At 32.2% G+C, this 20,106-nt stretch overlaps 1 protein-coding gene across 2 annotated transcripts in view; it reads left to right on the forward strand.

Moving 5' to 3' along the window:
• The window catches only part of LOC114337066 (uncharacterized), a 654,507-nt gene that overhangs the window by 381,300 nt on the left and 253,101 nt on the right, over positions 1-20,106 (forward strand). For both annotated transcript variants that reach the window (XM_050642021.1, XM_050642024.1), the window contains exon 4: positions 18,701-18,836. In XM_050642021.1, coding sequence (XP_050497978.1) covers positions 18,701-18,836 — 136 coding nt within the window. The remainder of the gene's footprint in view (positions 1-18,700; positions 18,837-20,106) is intronic.

Genomic DNA, 20,106 nt, shown 5'->3' on the forward strand with positions numbered 1-20,106 from the left:
ATTTGGGGGACCTTCCTGCTTTCCCAGTCATATTATCTTGATATTTTCAAGATTCCTGATTTTAATTGTTATGCAAATAGTTACCAGGTCCTTTCTAAAGTACTTAGTTCAAGTACTAGGTGGGACATTTTTAGGAACCATTTAATTTGAAAGCAAAGATTACGGTATATTTGAAAAATGCCCCAGTTACATCAGTTGATGTAGAAAGAAGATTTTTCATGTACAAATATATTATTATAATATAACAGCTATAGTATAAAAATTTAAACAGCTTTTAATCTGTTAGTGTTAGCACAATTCGAAGTAATATCATTTATTTGGTAAAATACTTGAATAGTTAAATACCTAAGCTTAGTTTGTAAAATAAATAAATGTTAATTACTATAAATTATGAAGTTATGTATATTAAATATTTTTGTATATAAAACGATACTATTTTCTGAGTTAGTTATATATAATTATTTTTTTTTATTTTTATATGCGTACTTTTTAGATAAACATGCATATTTTTGTGTAAATTATTGCATATTTATGCGCATATTTCATATGTTTTTATTTGCATACTTGCCCAAGTCTAATCATCAGTTAGTTCTCTCAAGTACGTATTCATTGATTCGTTTTTAATTTTAACGATATAGACCAGGGCGCATCTGTAAAAATATTATTACATTTGGACGTTGAGAGGTGACTCAAATTTTTTTGCAAAAATTGCTTAAAAATAAGTCCAATAATAATATTTGAGTTATCCTCCCTCTCAAAAAGGTCCGGAACATTGTGTCAAAAAATGAAGGAAAAATTCGATTTTTTTCTTTGATTTTTAATTATAACTTTAAAAATATTCATTTTCGAGAAAAGTTGTACTAACAAAAAAGTTGCATAATTAAATGTCCTACAATATACAATTGGTTAAAAATTTAAAAAATAGTCACCCTTGTTGCAATATAGCAATAATTGCGAAAAAACCATACAAAAACAAGTATTCGCATTTTACGTTTTTCGACCATTTATGCTACACTTTGGACCTTCATGTTTCACCCAGAAAAACTGTATGATACAGTAAAATAACAGTGTAAATTTCATTAAGATCGGTTAAACAGATTTTGCAAAATAAATTTTGCAATCCAGCATTCGCAAAAAAAATCATTTTTTCAAAATGCTACAGGACTGAAAATAAAGCAGATAGCACAGTGAATTTTTTTTTGCTTATAGAAGTGTACTGTACCTTTCATTTCCAATTAGCAAAACTAAAATCGATTGACTACCACGGCGTCAGGAATTTTTTTAAATAAACATTAATTATTGGTGCTACGCGCAGGACAGCGGATAGTTTGCTCTGATTGGGCATCCCAATGACCTTTGATAATGATTGATACATTTTAATTTTTATTACATTTCGATATAAATAAATAAATTTTTTATTGCAAAATAAAAACACATACTCTATCCTTTGAAATAACACTTTTTTTAGCAAAAATTTTCTTTGTTCATACATTTTAACTTAGAGAATAAAAGTTTATTATTTTTAAACATATGCAATTGTTTAAAAAATATTTCACAAAAAATAATAAAATTAGTTTGATTTTTGTGGAATGAAAACATTAAAATACAACAAAATATAGAGTAAGAAAATAATATATTAGATAAAGTTTGGAAAAAATTTTGGTGGAAATCAAATGGTGTGAATCGAACACCGCTGTCCTGCGCGTAGCACCAAAAATTAATGTTTATTTAAAAAATTTCCTGACGCCGTGGTAATTAATTGATTTTTATTTTGCAAATTGCAAATGAAAGGTACAGTACTCTTTTATAAGCAAAAAAAATTCAACTTGCTATCTGCTTTATTTTCAGTCCTGCAAAATTAAAAAAAATGAATTTTTTTTGCGAAAGCTGGATTGCCAAATTTATTTTGCAAAATCTATGAATCCGATCATAATTAAATTTAAGTTTTTGCTTTACTACATCATATAGTTTTTCTTGGTAAAATATGAAGGTCCTAGGTTTAACATAAATGGTTGAAAAACGCAAAATTCAAATACTTGTTTTTGTATGGTTTTTTTCGCATTTATTGCTATTTTGCAACAAGGGTGACTATTTTTTAAATTCTTAACCAATTCTATATTGTAGTAAATTTAATTACGAAACTTTTATGTTGGTACAACTTTTCTCAGAAATGAACAGTTTTAAAGTTATAATCAAAAAACCAATAAAAAAATCGAATTTTTCCTTCATATTTTGACATTTTGATTATTTAAACAATGTTCCGGACCATTTTGAGTGGGAGGATAACTCAAATATTATTATTTGAGTTATTTTCAAGCAATTTCTGCAAAAAAATTTGAGTCACCTCTCAACGTCCATCTCAAAACAGATGCGCCCTAGACTAATATCTCTTTGCCGCTACGCTGTTGTGTAAGCTTGCTTAGCTTATTTTTATTTTCAGTTATTCGAGTTCTTTGCCATACCTTTCGAGTCTTTCTTTTTCCTGAATCAACTCCCGAATTTCTTTGGGTAATTATTTCCTAGAGTTTTTCTTTGGATTTTAGGTGTGTTGTTCCACGCAGCCTGTTGGATGTTTATCATTTATACCTCAGTTTCTCGTTCCAATAATTGTTTTATTGTTTGAATATAGAGATGCATCAAGTCAAACTGGTTTGATTTTATTTAACAAACTTGACTTGACTTGAAACCCAAATTTTTTTGTAAAAAAGTTTGACTTGACTTGATTTCGATATCTTTAGATTTGACTTGAAATCAAACTTCTTCAAACAGTTTGAAGTTTGAATATCATATTGCGCAATGTGTTTATTTCCAATAATTCTAATTGAGAGCGTACCGACTTTTGTTTTGACTTATTTGGATAGGTCTGAATCTGTACTCTGCTACTCCGCAAATTAGTTTGTAGTTCCGATTAAGAAGTATATGCTTGGCTTGTTTATTAAGTTTGTTTTGAAGTGTGTGATTTCTGAAATAATATCTGAACCTGAATATTTTTCGGCTCAGAATAAGTATACATCAAATTGTGTCTGATTTTGAAGGTATCCCTTCCCTTCCACTGCAAAAATTAAGAGAAAAAATCTGTAGTCGAAGGAGAATTAACTAAGAAAAATAAATATACTGATTTATTTGATATTGCGGCAGGTGATTTCAAAACAATGAAGTGCATACTTGTATTATGTAAAAATAAAAAACAGCGTTATAAAATGACAAATAGTGAACTAATTCTTTAAGACGACATTGCAAAGTCGCAAAAAATTAATTAAACCTACTCTATTAAAATATACTATTTTGTTGTTCCTTCATAAATTTTTGTTAAAGGGGCCGTACGTAACGCAATTTTTTAAACTCTTACAACCTCTTTATCCCATCTGTATATTTTCACCTTTTGTGGTGAAGAAAGGTCCAGCTATTTATTACAAACACGTGTTACTGTGTTTGATCTACTTAATACAAATTTTAAGATTTTTTCACTTGCATACTATTGTCCTATACATGAGCGGAGCGTGAGGGGGCAATATAATACAATCCCGGGCTTCTATGTAAAATATAAACGAAAGTTGAAAAGTTGTTAGATTGTGATTCCGTAGTTTTTTTTTATTTAAGTTAAAAACAATGTTACATAACGCGCTGTTTGAACCCCCTCTCCCCCGTATAACGCGCCCTAACGTTTTACATGCCCCCCCCCCCCGCTACCATCAACTATCGTTACCTAATACTTAAAAGCTTCCAAAGTAGATTAAATTACACTTGGTATGATAGAAAAACTATTCAACAAATTCTTCGTTTTAATCTAGTAACACTCAAATATAAAAAAGTTATATCGATAAAAAGAAACGTGCTAGCAAGCAATTCTAAGCATACAGGAATCATTTTCAAGAAATTTACCCTATTTTGATTATATTCACTGCCTGTATCAAGATACTTTTATGTGGCACTCATTGCATTATTAATTTTTTTATCTTAATTGGCAACTTACATGTTAATCTCGACCAAAAAGTATATTTACTAAATAAATTATTTTTCAAGCTCTTTCAAACTAGTTTGACAAAAAGTTTAAATTTTCAAACCTGAGTGATTGACTTAAGTTTGACTTGAAATTAAGTGAAACTCAAGTCAAGTTCAAACATTCAAATCAAACTTGTGCAACTCTATTTGAATATTATTATTGAATAAATCCATTGAACTCAATTTTCTCATTTATTTCTGATTGGAGGTTTACTCAGTTAGTAAACTTATTGGTCAACGCAGGTTTCACTTCAGTATTAAAAAAAAATTGACAAAATAAAAGAAGCAGACATTTTGAAATAAATATATATGAGAAACGCCACTAATTTAAATAATAATTGTAATTATTCATCACGTGATGGAAATTATATGTATTCAACCATACATCATCCAGATTTTGTTTAATAAATGTGAACATTACACGTCTGATAGATAGTGTAATATTAATTGCTAGGCAAGAACTGACCCCGAAAATTCGACATCAAATGACGATGTATATAGTCCAGTCTGTGTGCTCGCCCCCGTCAGGTAAGTTATTCCGATTCGGTTTTTTTTGCACACGCTTACTCAAAAAGATGTCTTTATAACAAATCCACAGGGTAGCAGGCGGTACGGCGCGGCGGTCGGAAAATTGTTTGAACAATTTTTTTAAACAAATTCAAAAAATCCATTTTTTACTTCAGACAATCCTTTTAGATCTTTTGAGGCATTATGAGCAAAAAAAGTCTCATGATTTTTCTACTAACTACCTAATTGATGTCGAGTTATACGAGATTTAAATTTTGAAAAACGAAAAAATGGCTATATGTTCAAGGCTTAATAACTCGGTTAAAAATTATTTTTCTGAAAGCCAGAAAGTGACCGATTCAAAGCTTAAGCCCCCCCCCTCTATTTTTTTAATTAATATAATAATTATAGTAAATAAATATTCATTTACATACTTACATATAACACCCAAACTTATATGGAATCATCTGATATTTCTTACTATTTTGTGCGAATTTAAAAAGATGAACACACGAAGTCAAACTATATTTATTTTAAAACAATTTAATATAGTCCATGTGGTGAGACCGCTCCCGTCTGAAAAAAATTCTGATTCGGTTTCTTTGTGGATTCCTATTCAAAAATGTCCCCTTTATTTTTAGGTTTTTTGGGTCATTTTAAACAAGAAAGCTATCTTTTAATTTTTCTTAAAAATTGATAGTTTTCGAGTTATAGGCGATTTAAAATCTGAAAAATGCGAAAATACGCATCTTCGAGGCCTAAAAACTCATATTTAAATTAGTATTTTTGAGGTTACCAGATACTTAAATTGAAGATTAAACATTCAGCTTCAAGATTCTGAAGAGTGGTTGCGTCTAACCTTAATTTATACCGTTGTTATTTATTGTTAAATATGCGTGTTTATCCGATTTTTTTGCCGGTGCGGCGAGCTCTATTTTAAAAATCTCCTATTTTCCTCCGAAAAATATTTTTTCTAGATTTTTTGAAATATTCTAAATATAATAAGTTTCTGGACATTTTTCTCAAAAATTAATAGTTTTAAAGTTATAAGCGATTTAAAATCCGAAAAATTCCAAAAAACGCATTTTTGGATATTAAATCGCTTATAACTTTAAAACTGTTAACTTTTGAGAAAAATGTCAAGAAACTTATTTTATTTAGAATATTCCAAAGAAACTAGAAAACATATTTTTCGGGGGAAAATAGGAGATTTTTGAAGTTGGACTCGCCGCACCGGCAAAAAATCGGATAAACACGCATATTTAACAATTAAAAAACAACGGTAAAAATTAAGGTTAGACGAAATCACTCTCCAGAATCTTGAAGCTAGATGTCTAAACTTAAATTTAAGTATCTGGCAACCTCAAAAATACTAATTTAAATATGAGTTTTTAGGCCTTGAAAATGCGTATTTTTGCATTTTCAGATTTTAAATCGCCTATAACTCGAAAACTGTAAATTTTTGAGAAAATTTACAAGATACCTTTATTGTTTAGAATTACTCACAAAACTTAAAAATATATTTTACTACTTCGTCTTAAAAATATATGTTCCGGAGCAAAAAAACGTGATCTTTTGTATTTGTTTAAAAAAAATTTTTAAACAATTTCTGCCCAAAAGTTCCGCCCGGCGCCCTTCAGATTTGTTTAAAGTGGACATTTTTGAATAGGAATCCACAAAGAAACCGAATCAGAAATTTTTCCAGACGGGAGCGGTCTCACCACATGGACTAATAGCAAATACATAACAAATAAAACAATAAAGTATTTAACAAACAAATTGAAAGTAGTTGTTTTAAAGTCAATAGCATAAAAATGTCAATGTAAAACGAATAAAGTTTAAATTGTTTTTATTAATTTTTTTTTGTATTTTATGGTAGTCAGTGTTATCACCTCTAGTCCTTATGCAAGTTTCAGTGTGCGTGGGCACGCTTCTAATCAAATTATCAACATTTTGTTGTGGTAGGTTGCTCCATCCTTTTGAGAGCAGCTTGTACTAGCCGTGCGGTGTTTTGTGGATTATCCCGGCGAGCTCTAATTTTTCTTTTAAGCATATCCCACATATACTATATAGGGTTAAGCTCGGGTAATCAAGCAGGCAATTCCAACAAAGGATAACTTCTGCTTCAATGATGTCTGTACAGTTTGCGGTCATTCTAATGGTATGTAGAGGTCCATTATTATACAATAAAATTAAATTTTCTCCTGTTACACCTCTACCGAGCCTGACTACAGGTTATCAACATCCCTGTGGGCAGGTTAAATTGATTGGATGAAAATTAAACGAGTTTTTTTACGGATCACAATTCCTCTCCACAACATTACACTTCCCCTTGTACATTTGTGGACAGATCTGAGAGTTTTCCTTCTTGCTTGTCTTCCTCGACCTCTAAGTACACGATTTCGTGGGTCATCTGATTTTACACAAATCCTAACTTTTTTTGAAAATGGCACATTTTGCCAATTCCCAATGTTCCAGTTGTGGTAGTGGAGACACCAATTTCGGCGATCAATCTTGTGCTGCCTGGATAACTCGAGAACCCATAACTGTCTCCTGCTGTATACTTCTTGGTACGAACTCTTGTTCTTACCGTTTCAACTGAAACAATTACACCTGTAGCTTCCAAAAGCTGCCTTTGGAGCTGTAGGTGAGAAATGGTTGGATGTCTTCCATCTGATTGGACAGTTAAACGATCGTGGAGAGCCGTTATTACTTTTGGAGACTTTCCCTTGCTTATTTTTGAGCTTTCCTAGTTCCTCTTACCTAGCATAGGTTTTGGACAGAACGCCCTGTATTACTCCTAGCTCTACAGCTACGTCCCTCTGGGAACATTACTTTCTCCACAAGACCAATAATCTTTCCTCGTTGTAAGTTCTATAACCCCACATATTCGTTTTTGGACGCAAATGTTAGTTTATTTATTTTCATTCAATTTGCAACTCAAGCAAATAACCTATACCGCACCAAGCTGTACTATCTAATTGTCTTATGTATTTGTTTATTTTCAATAAAAACCTTTATTCTTCGCAACAATAACAAGTTTTTTCAAAAGAAATAAATATTACTTTGATATACATGGTGATTCCATATAAGCTTGGGTGTGTGTATTTATTATAACACAATATGTAAAATTACAATGGTAGAAGTTTTTGAACCAATCACAATAATTGTTCTGATTGATTCTGTATAAAATGTTAGTCTTTTAACTTGACGATAGTTGATGAAAAAAAATGAATAACGTTATAAAAAATAAATAAATAAACAATATACTTGCCATTAACTAATGTCAAGTGCCAAAAAGTAATTTATCACACGAGTATCAGCACGTGAGTGCGAGAGAGATGCACCGTTGGACGGCGGCCTCAATACGCGCTTAGCGCTCATTGTTGAGAATTAAAAATAACAGCTTTTTAATAAACTATTTCTTCAGGACCTTGTAGGGGGGGTGGGCTTTAAACTGTTTGATATGGTCACTTTCTGACTTTCATAATAATAATTTTTAACCGAGTTATTAAGCCTTGAAGATGGCCATTTTCGCGTTTTGTAAATTTTAAATCGTGTATAACTCGACAACAATCAATTTTAGGAAAAATCTCGGGAGACCTCTTTTACTCAGAATGACCCAAAACACCTAAAAAAGATTTGTCTGAATTGAAAAAATGGACTTTTTCAACTTGTTTAAAAAAAATAGTTGTTTAACCTTCGGATGACCAAGGGGGTAAATTTGGACCCCAGCGTGTTTTCCTTAATAAATTCAAAAGTATTTTCAATTTTTAACTAATTATTTTTTTTTCGACTTTAATATCATTCTAGATATCCTCATATAGGTATTGAAATAAAAAAAAATTCCTATATTTTACGAATAAAAAATATATTCTAAACTTGATGTTTAGTAAAATACCGTCTATTATGTGGAATTCCAAGTGGTTTTACACTTCGCGTTATCAAAATCTATTTTTAGACTGTGGTGCCTATTGTGTACGAATCATGACATTCCTGTCTTCTACAGTTAGTCATTATTATTATTATCTGGCGTATATTATTATATTTTCTTAGTATTTTGTGTACATATAAGATATGGCCCGCAAATATCTTACTGAAGCTGAGTTACAGGATATTGTTACTGCTAGCGATTTTTATGATGATATAGAAAATGAAATGGTATCATAAAACGAGGATGTATTGTTAGATGAAGATTTAAATGCTGAAAACAATTATTCCAGGTCATTTTTGAACTCGGGTCATTTTTTACCCCCGTTGGTCATCCGTGTAACAAAAAAAAGTTGATCATCGGAATGTTAAACAATTTTCAGACCGCGGTACCGCCTAGCATCCTAAGGATTTGTTATAAGGACCTCTTTTTGAGTAAGTTTGGGCAAGAAAAAGACGAATCGGATAAATGTACTGCATAACAGTATAACAGCCTGGACTAACATCAAATGACGATATATAATATCGGACCATCTCATTTTTTATTGATCGTTGAAAATATGAGCTCGTTTCCACATTAATAGCAACGATATATTAGAGTTTATCGAGATGATTTGTTTTACGTAACGCAATTGAGCAAACGACAGTAATCAGTGAAAAATTGAGTTATTGGGGGGTAAATGGTAGGCCATTTTCCACGTACCTACCCGGCGACATGCGATTTAGTCTTTATATAGCGCATTAAGACATTTCTGCAGCATGTTGTATGTAGAACAATGTTCGTTTTTTAACCTTGGTGTTATCGCTGGTTTTGGTAATTATCGCTCAATGCTTTAGGCAAAGGGTACAGGGTAATTTATAAATAATTGGTATTATTTTACTTATAGAATATATTATTCTAAAACTTTCTTGTGTTATATATTATAAACTGCTCGTCAAAAGTTAGGGATATAGAAAATTCTGCTGAATTTTCATAGTAGATTTTTTCGTGAACGGATTAACGGATTCCGCTATTTTTTTATTATTTTAGATTTTTCTTTAGTATTTACACAGTTATGCAAAGGTTTACTCAAACTCTTTTTTTGTACTTATACCGGGTGGAAGAAAAGAAGTGTTTTTATTATGGCAAGTTTGAGACGCCTTGTAGGGAGGACGAGGTACACATGTGAGTATACATCGAAATCGTATTGTAGTCTTATGTTTTGTGAACATTTTGTTTTTTGAGTGTCCCTGATATCTTAAGAAAAAAAAAATAGACGGTTTTGTAATTTAACATAGGTATGTTATAACCGAAACAAAAATTTGAGACACCTTGTAGGGAGAAAAAGGCACAAAGGTGAGTATACCTCGATATTATGTTGTAGTCTCATATTTTGTGAATATTTTATTTTTTATTTTCTCTAATATCTTTAATAACAAAGAAACTGGATGGTATTATTCTTTAATTTGTGTTTTAACTGACGACATGCATCACATCACACATTAAAACATAGAACAATTGTGCAAATACTAAAGAAACATCTAAAATATTGTTATATTTCTATTTGATATGAAAATTAAATTTTGATAATTATAAGCAGAATTCAATTTAATATAAAATATTTTCAATTTTCTCAACCACGGGCATATAAATTTAGAACAACCTGTATACAACAAATTGTTATATTTAATTATAAGAAGTGATTAGAAGAAGCTTACGAAACTCGGGACAATGCGCTTAGAATAAACAAAGTGAATGGCGCGTACCATTATCGTTTTTCGCGGAAGGTTCGATCATTAGCCTATGCTAAATAAGACTCAGTGGAAATCGATAATAGGTCATTATCGTTGTTCGCGGAAGGTTCGATCATTAGCCTATGCTAAATAAGACTCAGTTGAAGTAGATAATAGGTCATTAAATTTTGTAAATAGTAGAAAGTAATTTTAGAATGGGAATTAACTATTTTTTTTTAAATCCATTAAGCATATTTAGAAAGATTAAAAATTGGTTTTGAGGAATACTGCGAATGAGAGTTGGTGGTGGAAGGTTGATTTGTGAATCTGGAGGGGATATTTAGAAAGTAGGGGAATGAATGACAAATAGAGATCAGAATGTTTTGAGCTGTCGAGAAGTGAAGTCCAGTAGTAGACGGTAGTGTACGGAGAGTGAGAAAGCCGGTGTAGTTCCGTGAGTGTGGAGATCTATCGTGGAACGAGAGGTAGGCCAGGTTGAGAGTAAAGAACCTCCTTGAGCCAAGAGTGTCCCGGTAGCTGATTGCAGTTTCGAAAAAGGTAGAACACAGCATCACGACAGAAGCAGGAACGAGAGCTATACGAGCTAATCTTCAAAGGAGAACATTACTGAAAGCCAGGACGAGGTTTTGATCGCAGCCAAGGATAGCAGGAAACGGGTCTTGTGTGAAGACATTCTCAGTTCACCAGAAAAAGGTCAGTCTCATTTGTTTGGACATGAATGTATGGGTTTTTCGTATTAAATACCACATTATAAATTGAAGAACATAATCAATAATATCAGAAAAGCTTCATCAAACTTAAATAGAATTGTTGCTAATAAATCCTAATAGTTAAAGGTTAATAAAAACTTTCAATTGGAAACCAAAAGGAAATAAGATTCCCATTTGTAAATGTTATGTTTAAGAATAATAAGATCTAGCACATATTAAGCAGTGATTGCCATTTAAATAAAATAAACAATATTTTGATTATAATTGTAACCCATATGTGTGTATTATTTTACTCTTTTCTTTCCTATCCCGATTAGGAACCATTGAGAAATACTGAGAAGCCACGTAAGTAAGTAATTAATTTTATAAAAAGCCCTGAGATTGAAAACATATTGATATGTGATCTGGTAAATTAATTAGATTATTATTAATGCATTGATTAAATTAAATGACATATAAGAATATTATCTCATATCAATAATCAAGATCACAACAATATATAGCGGAAAAAACATAGCGGAATATGTCTGTTCGCGAAAAAATCAACTATGAAAATCAGCATAATTTTCTATATCCCTAACTTTTGACGAGCAGTTTATGTAATTTCGTCGATTTACCACAAGTACGAAGTAAACATTTTACTGGACGATTCACGTTTTAGAATGGACAATATTTTCAAAACAAGTAATTGGACTTCGTAAGTCCTATGTTTTTACCCAACGGGATCAGAAGTAAAACCGGAAATCGATATTTGAACTCTTCGTCTAACTTTGTGTTGATTAATATACAATTTTTTGAGTCATTTTTGCCAAACTTTCGGTCATAACTTTTTAAGCGGAAATGACGTAAAAACTGGAAATAAAGATTCAAGCTCGTGTTTTCAATAATACTCCTCCATTGTGGTCTAGCTAGAGAAATACAATGTTTGTGTCATAGGTTTAGAGGTGAATGAGTCATATTGGAAGGTAAAGTACAGGACAAAAGATCAGTAGGCAGGCATCAGAACTCGCAGCTGAAACACCTGAGTAATTATTGAAACATTTCTAAAAAATTTCCGCGGCAGAACAATCTTACGTCTGTATGTTTTCAAAAGAAATGGTTAGACGACACAAGTGGCGGAAAACAGTTTAGAGGATTGGCAGAGGCACGGGCGTAACAGAGCCCCCGCAGCATGAAGCTTGCGGGGGGGGGGCAATATATCAGGGGCCCCATTTTGTCGTCTAATATAAGTAAAAATGTGTTATTGATGTATTATTTTACGCATGCATACGCAACGTTTTTAAACAGTGCCTGGAAATCTTTAAAAACTTCCCTCGATTCGATTTACCAAAGAATGCAGGAAAACGTCCAACCAAAATCGCTTACTCTAAAAACTTTATCTGTGACTAGGTGGACATCCAGATTTCAAACTCTGCTTGGTGTAAAGCAGAACTACATGAAAATTTTAAAAACAGTGTCTAAAATAATATTAACTACCACAGATCGTGAGTAGAGAATGACAACTAATAATTAAAAAAGTAAAACGGAACAGTCTGGATAATATGTCTTCCCATCTATTTTACAAAATAGTAGTACTTTTACATAACTATAAAGAATTTTTGTCAAATATTTAGTCAAAACGATACGTCATTTTGCAAGAATCCAAAGATTTTGCTACTAATTGTGACTTTCCCTGTAGTTTTAAAATCAAAAGGTTTGGAAGAGTTAAGAAATATTTTGATAAATTATTGCATAATCAACGCATCTCAAACCCGTAATATATTATAAATAGAGTAGGCGTGATTCTCTGAAATCTCGAATGTTGTCATTAACAAATTCAAGCTGGAATTATAAGTATGTACAAAGTGAACAACGATTTTAAAGTCTTACATCCTAAAAGTGGATATCTTTTCAAATCGGATTCAGAAGTTTTTGCAGGATCCAAAATTTTTCTTATAGATTTTCATTGCACTAGTGCTTGCATCTTGCGTATCAGAAGTGTGTCATGCGTACACCTTGTTTTCAACTTTACTTGTTATGACCGCTAGTTCAGAGAGATTAATTTCTAAACTTAAATTAATAAAACCATATCTTCCTAGTATAATGTCAGAAGCACGGTTATCTTCTCTAGCGCTTATAAGTATTGAAAACGAAGTTGTCAATCAGATAGATATTAATAAAATAATTGTAGATTATATTTGCTAATAGTAGTGCACAAAGAAAGTTGTTCATCTCATAGAATAATAATATCTAATAATTTAAAGAGTGTAGGCGCAAAATTTCGGACTAATGTTTTTAAATGCATTCATTTTTTTAATCCTGAGAAAACTTATAAAATTTTTGAAAAGATTAAATGCATAAACAAGGATTACATTATTACCGAGGGCTGAAAGTTACTTAGAATAAACAAAAAGTTTGTTTTGAATGGGATATTTGAAATTAAAAATCATACTAAACATTCTCTTTTTTTCACCCCTGTAACTTATTGAATTAAACATTATAAAAGTTTTCAGGGTTCATAAGTAATCTTTCACTCTGCGTTTAAATTTTTTAAAAATACTTACTAGTTTTCTCAGGATTCGAAAAAATGAGTTTAAAAATATTGGCATGAAATTTTGCACCTACGCTCTCAATGTTTGTTCTTTTCTATACTATACCAATAAAGATCAAAAATATAGTTTTCATAAACAGTGCATAAGTACACTAACACATATACGCTTTTTTTTACACAAGTCGAATTTAGTAATTTTTTAAAAGGGGTCCCATTTTCTATTCTGCGGGGTGGGGGAGGGGCGACGGAGTTTGTTACGCCACTGGGCAGATGACAGAGGAAAATGGAAAGCATTTGGGAGAAACCTTTATATAGAAATATCTGGATAAAAGTTAAAGTGAGAAAATAGTCCTTTAAATTACACTAGTCAACAAAAAGGAAAAAAAAGTTGCGACTGATGCTAAAATAGCTGTATCGGGAAGTTTAAAGCATCCTAATTACGAATTCAAACACCAAAATTTACCATCACGTATATATTTTGAATTATAGAAATATTAATATTTATTATAAAAATACTTATATAATATATATACAATTTTTGAACTAGAATAAAAAACTATGGTAAGTCTTTGGTATACAAATTTTTTGCAAACGCTGATTTCCTTTTATATTCTGTATCAGTTTCTCTCATGAGGAACCAACAGTAATCTCCCATCATTGCTGAATCCCATCTTCCTTGGTAGCGTTGCTCCATTGTGAGAATATCCTGGTGGAACCTTTCTCCTTGCTCGTCGCTGACCGCATCCAAATTTTCCGGGAAAAAATTTAAATGGGAGTGCAAAAAGTGTATTTTTAGAGACATACGATAGCCCATTTTGCAGTAGTTTTTAAGTAGTTCTTCTACAACATTTTGGTAATCTTCTACTTTTTTGTTTCCCAAAAACTCGGAAACAATTCTTTTGAAAGATCTCCACGCAGCTAACTCAATATCACTTAATTTTTGTTGACTGTTGATCTCTTAGTAGTTTTCTGATTTGTGGTCCAACAAGTACCCGTTCTTTTAGCTTCGCGTCACTTAAGTTAGGAAAAATTTGTTTAAGGTGTTTAAACGCATGTCCTTCTTGATCTAATGCTTTAACGAAATTTTTAATCAATCCCAGTTTAATATGTAACGGAGGTAACATAACGTTTTGGGGATCAACGAAAGGTATATTCTTAATGTTACCATGACCTGGAATATATTGATCTCTTGGAGACCATTCTGTAACTTGGTAATGGCTCTGTGTTGCTCTACTGCCCCAAAGACAAAGAAAACAGCAAAATTTTGTAAATCCTCCCTGTAGACCTAGTAATATTCCGATGACTTTTAGGTCACCACATATTTGCCAATTGTATGTAGCATAGCTTATTGCATTTAGGATAAGCGACATACTCTCGTGTGTTTCTTTCATATCAACTGCATGTGCAAGAGGAATAGATGGTCTTCTGTTGCCATTATGGAACAGAACTGCTTTTAGACTTTATTTAGAAGAATCTATAAACAAACGCCATTCTTCTGGGTTCTGTGCAAATCCTAATTTTTCCATAACCCTATTTGGATTAACACAAACACACATTTTATCCTGCATAGTGAAAAACGAGGATAGCTCCTGGTTACGGTTCCTAAATGTTGTAACTTTGGTTCCACTTGCTAGTAAATTCCATTATTTCAATCTAGAACCTAAGAGTTCACCACGTTCTTTGGACAAGTGAAGATCTCGAACTAAATCATTTTATTCAGCTTGTTGGAAGAAATGAGGTTATTTTTCGTCGCTTTCGGGTAAATAGGAATCGCCCCTTTCTGATGCATCATCGGGTTCACTTCTATCGTCATAGATTTCTAAATCTTCCTCCCAATTTGCCGGGGGTTCTGGAACTGGTAAATTTTCGCTATGCACAACCGGTCTTATTGCTGACGGAATATCTGGATATTCAATTTTATGTTTACTCTTCCTTGAAAATCCAGACACTTTTGTCATGCAGAAGTAACAGTCGTTGAAATGACTTGTTGGTTCCCACCAAATCATCGGAACTGCAAACGGCATAGAAAAGCGTTTGCCATTTAACCAATTACTTAGATTTGCAGCACAGGTTTGGCAACATAGGTGAGGAGCCCAGTTCCGATCTTGATCGCCAATAACACATCCAAATATTTATGGTAAGCTACTTTTGTCTTCTTATTAATTATCCTTTTCTGCGATTTATGAATAAACTGACCACATAATATGTGGTACATATTATGTAACAAAAACTATCCGCGGGGTTAACACAACCACGTTTCTGGACTTTATACATTTTTCACTTTGGATACTTTCACTTTTCGATATAACACTACTATGCGCACTAAACCAATACTGATGGGGTGATTTACCAACGAGCTGCTTTTATAGCCGTTCCATACTTTTAGCATTTTCTGGAATACCCAAAGGTCAACAAACCACGGCGAAATTCTCGTACATGGGGGCCCATATAAAAATAGATGCGGCTTAGAGGAATAAAGACATTTGGAAATAGGTTTAAATGGGTAGGTTTGCCGAATAAGGATTGCCTTTGGTTTATTTTTTATTTAATACGTTATTCGGAGACATTACACATCCCAGTGTTGCCAAATTATGCACAGTTTTTAGAAAAAACGTGAATTTGGTAATGACTGTTTTAAAAAAAAAAATATCAAAATACTGATCTTTTTTTAAACATAACTCAAAAATTTTACGTGTTAGGAAGTTTTTTCCACCATATTCGTGTTCAGGGAGCAAAAATTAACCAAAAACAGCATGTGGCATTCCAGTCGCATTTTGAGTGTAAACTAGTGTTATTAGTCTCTTGAGTTTCGAAAGTCGCATAAATCTAATTTGTATATAAAAATCCAAGCTTTTCCAATCCGATTATTTCAGTGTTTTATGGCACGTTTACACGTATCCAGTAACTGGCATGGCACTGGCATGAAAAATAGACCAACCTTCTATTCGAAACAGCGCTGGCAGACAACGATGGACTGGCGCAAAAAGTGTTTACATGATGCCACTACCATACCAGCGCTGTCGTTTCAGTGTGACTGGCGCCAGTTACTGGATACGTGTTAACGTGCCATTATTCTTACATGAAATAAACTTTCATCAGTAATATCCATTAATTATGTATTGTAAAATCCATCACATATACAGGGTGTAACAAAAATACAGGTCATAAATTTAATCGCATATTCTGAGACCAAAAATAATTCGATTGAACCTAGCTTACCTTAGTACAAATGTGCACATAAAAAAAGTTACAGGCCTTTTAAGTTACAAAACGAAAATCGATTTTTTCGAATGTATCGAAAACTATTGGAGATTTTTTATTGAAAATGAACATGTGGCATTCATATGGCAGTATCATCTTAAGAAAAAATTATAGTGAAATTTGGACACCCCATAAAAATTTTATGGGGGTTTTGTTCTTTTAAACCCCTCAAACTTTTGTGTACGTTCCAATTAAATTATTTTTGTAGTACCATTAGTTAAACACAATGTTTTTAAAACTTTTTTGCCTCCTAGTATTTTTTCGAAAAGTCAGTTTTTATCGAGATATTTCGAGTATTTGTTAAATCCACCACATATTTTGTATATGGTTAAGTACGATTATGGAGACTTGGCAATAATATGAACATTTATTTATGATTTACATTTTTAGGTATATTTTGAAAAGAAGTCACATCTCGATAAAAGGTGCCTTTTCGAAAAAATACAAAGAGGCAAAAAAGTTTTAAAATCACTGTGTTTAACTAATGGTACCGCAGTAATATTTTAATTGGAACGTACACAAACATTTGTGTGGTTTAAAAGAACAAAACCCCCATAAAATATTTATGTAAACATATTGAAAAATAAGCTTAAACTCGATAAAAACTGTCTTATCGAAAAAATACTAAGTGAGAAAAAAGTTTACAAAATATTGAATTTAACTAATGGTACCACAATAGTAATTTTATTGAGATATACAAAAAAGTTTGGGGGGTTATACAAAAAAGATATACAAAAAAAAGGGAACAAAATCCCCATAAAATTTTTATGGGGTGCACAAATTTTACTATAATTTTTCTTTAAGATGTTCCTGCCATAAGAATGACACATGTCCATTTTCAATAAAAAATTTCCAACAGTTTTCGATATATTCGAAAAAATCGATTTTCATTTTGTAACTTCAAAGGGCTGTAACTTTTTTTATGTGCATATTTATACTAACGTAAGTTGGTTCATTTGAACTATTTTTGGTGCCAGAATATGTGATTTAATTTATGACCTGTATTTTTGTTACACCCTGTAAAATTTGTATGTATTTTATAGTCCATGTGGTGAGACCGCTCCCGTCTGAAAAAATATCTGATTCGGTTTCTTTGTGGATTCCTATTCAAACATGTCCCCTTTAAATAAAACTGAAGGGTGCCGGGCGGAATTTTTGGGCAGAAATTGTTTAAACAATTTTTTTAAACAAATACAAAAGATCACGTTTTATTGCCCTGGAACATATATTTTTAGGTTTTTTGGGTCATTCTAAACAAGAAAGTTATCTTATAATTTTTCTTTGCGTTTTTTCTGCGTTTTTTGTCATTTTTCAGATTTTAAATCGCTTATAACTTTAAAACTGTTAACTTTTGCGAAAAATGTCAAGAAACTTATTTTATTTAGAATATCCCAAAGAATCTATAAAAAATATCTTTCGGAGGAAAATTGGAGATTTTTGAAATAGAGCGCGCCGCACCGGCAAAAAATCGGGTAAACACGCATATTTAACAATTAAAAGACAACGGTATAAATTAAGGTTAGACGCGATCACTCTTCAGAATATTGAAGCTGAATGTTTAATCTTCAATTTAAGTATCTGCAACCTCAAAAATACTTATTTAAATATGAGTTTTTAAGCCTCGAAAATGCGTATTTTCGCATTTTTCATATTTTAAATCGCCTATAACTCGAAAACTATAAATTTTTAGGAAAAATTACAAGATACCTTTCTTGTTTAAAATGACCCAAGAAACCTAAAAATATATGTTCCAGGGCAATAAAACGTGATCTTTTGTATTTGTTTTACAAATTGTTTAAGCAATTTCTGCCCAAAAATTCCGCCCGGCACCCTTCAGATTTATTTAAAGGGGACATTTTTGAATAGGAATCCACAAAGAAACCGAATCAGACATTTTTTCAGACGGGAGCGGTCTCACCACATGGACTATTATTAAATTTTATTAAATTTATTGTAATTAAAATGTATGATTAATTAAATTATATATCCTGGCCTGCTATTACCAATCATTTTTCTATATTTATAGATGTCCAAATCCGATAAGAAAAAAGTAGTACTGCATCCCGTTAGCTGGAGGACAAGTGGCGTGTTCCGTTGTGAGGTATCAGCAGAAGCCCCTTCTTTTGCTTCTGCACAAAGTGAAGCCAGGATGGAGATAATATGTAAGTATTAAGATAGCTGTTTATATAACTACAAGCATAGACTTCCTATGATCTGTAGGGGAGCAAAGTATGCTAAATTTGCAGTCACTCGAGCGTTATGGGGACCTATTGGGTTGTGATTATTAGGTCCAAAACCAAAAAAATTTAAGCAAAATTTTTCATTTTAGTGGGGACTTTCCATTTTTTAATTTTTTTTTCCATTTCCAACAATCGTTTTTTCCGATTATAGCGCCATCTATCCATAACTCGACAAAATATTTCGAATAAAAGTTACTTATTTTTACGTAAAGAATCCAAATCTTCAATAAAAATTTGAAGTCCCATTAAAGAATTTAAAGTAACCCCCCACCCTACTTCCGTAGGGGGTCATGTTTAGTACCATTCGATAGATTTTTGAAAAATATTGAAGACGTATTTTTTAGTTTTTCGATCTGACGTTCATTTCGCGAAATATTCGCTTCTTTTTGTGAAACTTTTTGACTCGCCCATTTCCATACGCCCAGCTCAAATCGTCAGATTTTTGAAATATACATATTTTTGCAAATACTTAACTTACCTTATTTTAATCTGACAATTTCGAGTATTTCTAAGGATAGATTTTTTACGCGCCCCGCTTAACGAACTTCCCTATGTTAAGAGCCAATATATTAGCGGTACATCTGTAAGATACCAGGTTTCTCCCCTTATGATAATCTGGCGCGCTCGAGTAACTGCAAAAATCCCCGCTTGGGCTCCCCTACCATAAGTAAAAATGACTGAAGCTTATTTTATATAACGTTTTATATAGGGTGAGGAATATAAAGGGCCAATTAGAAATATCTCGAGAACTAAATGTAACAGGGTCATGAAAATTGGAATTAAGAGGTTTTGAAGAGTGAACTGTTCCGTTTATACTGGAAGATGTAGATAAATTTTGCTTGTTTTATTTATTACAAATGTTATATTAGGAAACGTTATTAACCACATGGAAGTTTTTGTAAGAAAAGCCCTATCAGTCATAACCTCCTAGAAGCAAGAGGAATTTTTTTTCAAGTGTTATGCCCAATAGTCCAGGAAGATCCCGAAAGGCGTCCATATAAAAATTTATCAGAGGTATTTTGGTTTTCACGGGTTTGTATCAGAGATGGGAAGACGAAGTCGATGAGGATGCCAGGAACTTCCTGGGAACGCGTTCATGGAAAAGAACAGCGGTAAATCGAAATGATTGGAGAAGCTTATTGAAGGAGGCCAAGGCTCGATTTGGGCTGTAGTGCCATTGGATGGATGGATT

The sequence above is a fragment of the Diabrotica virgifera genome, chromosome 1, assembly GCF_917563875.1.
Source record: "Diabrotica virgifera virgifera chromosome 1, PGI_DIABVI_V3a".
Taxonomy (NCBI): Eukaryota; Metazoa; Arthropoda; class Insecta; order Coleoptera; family Chrysomelidae; genus Diabrotica; species Diabrotica virgifera.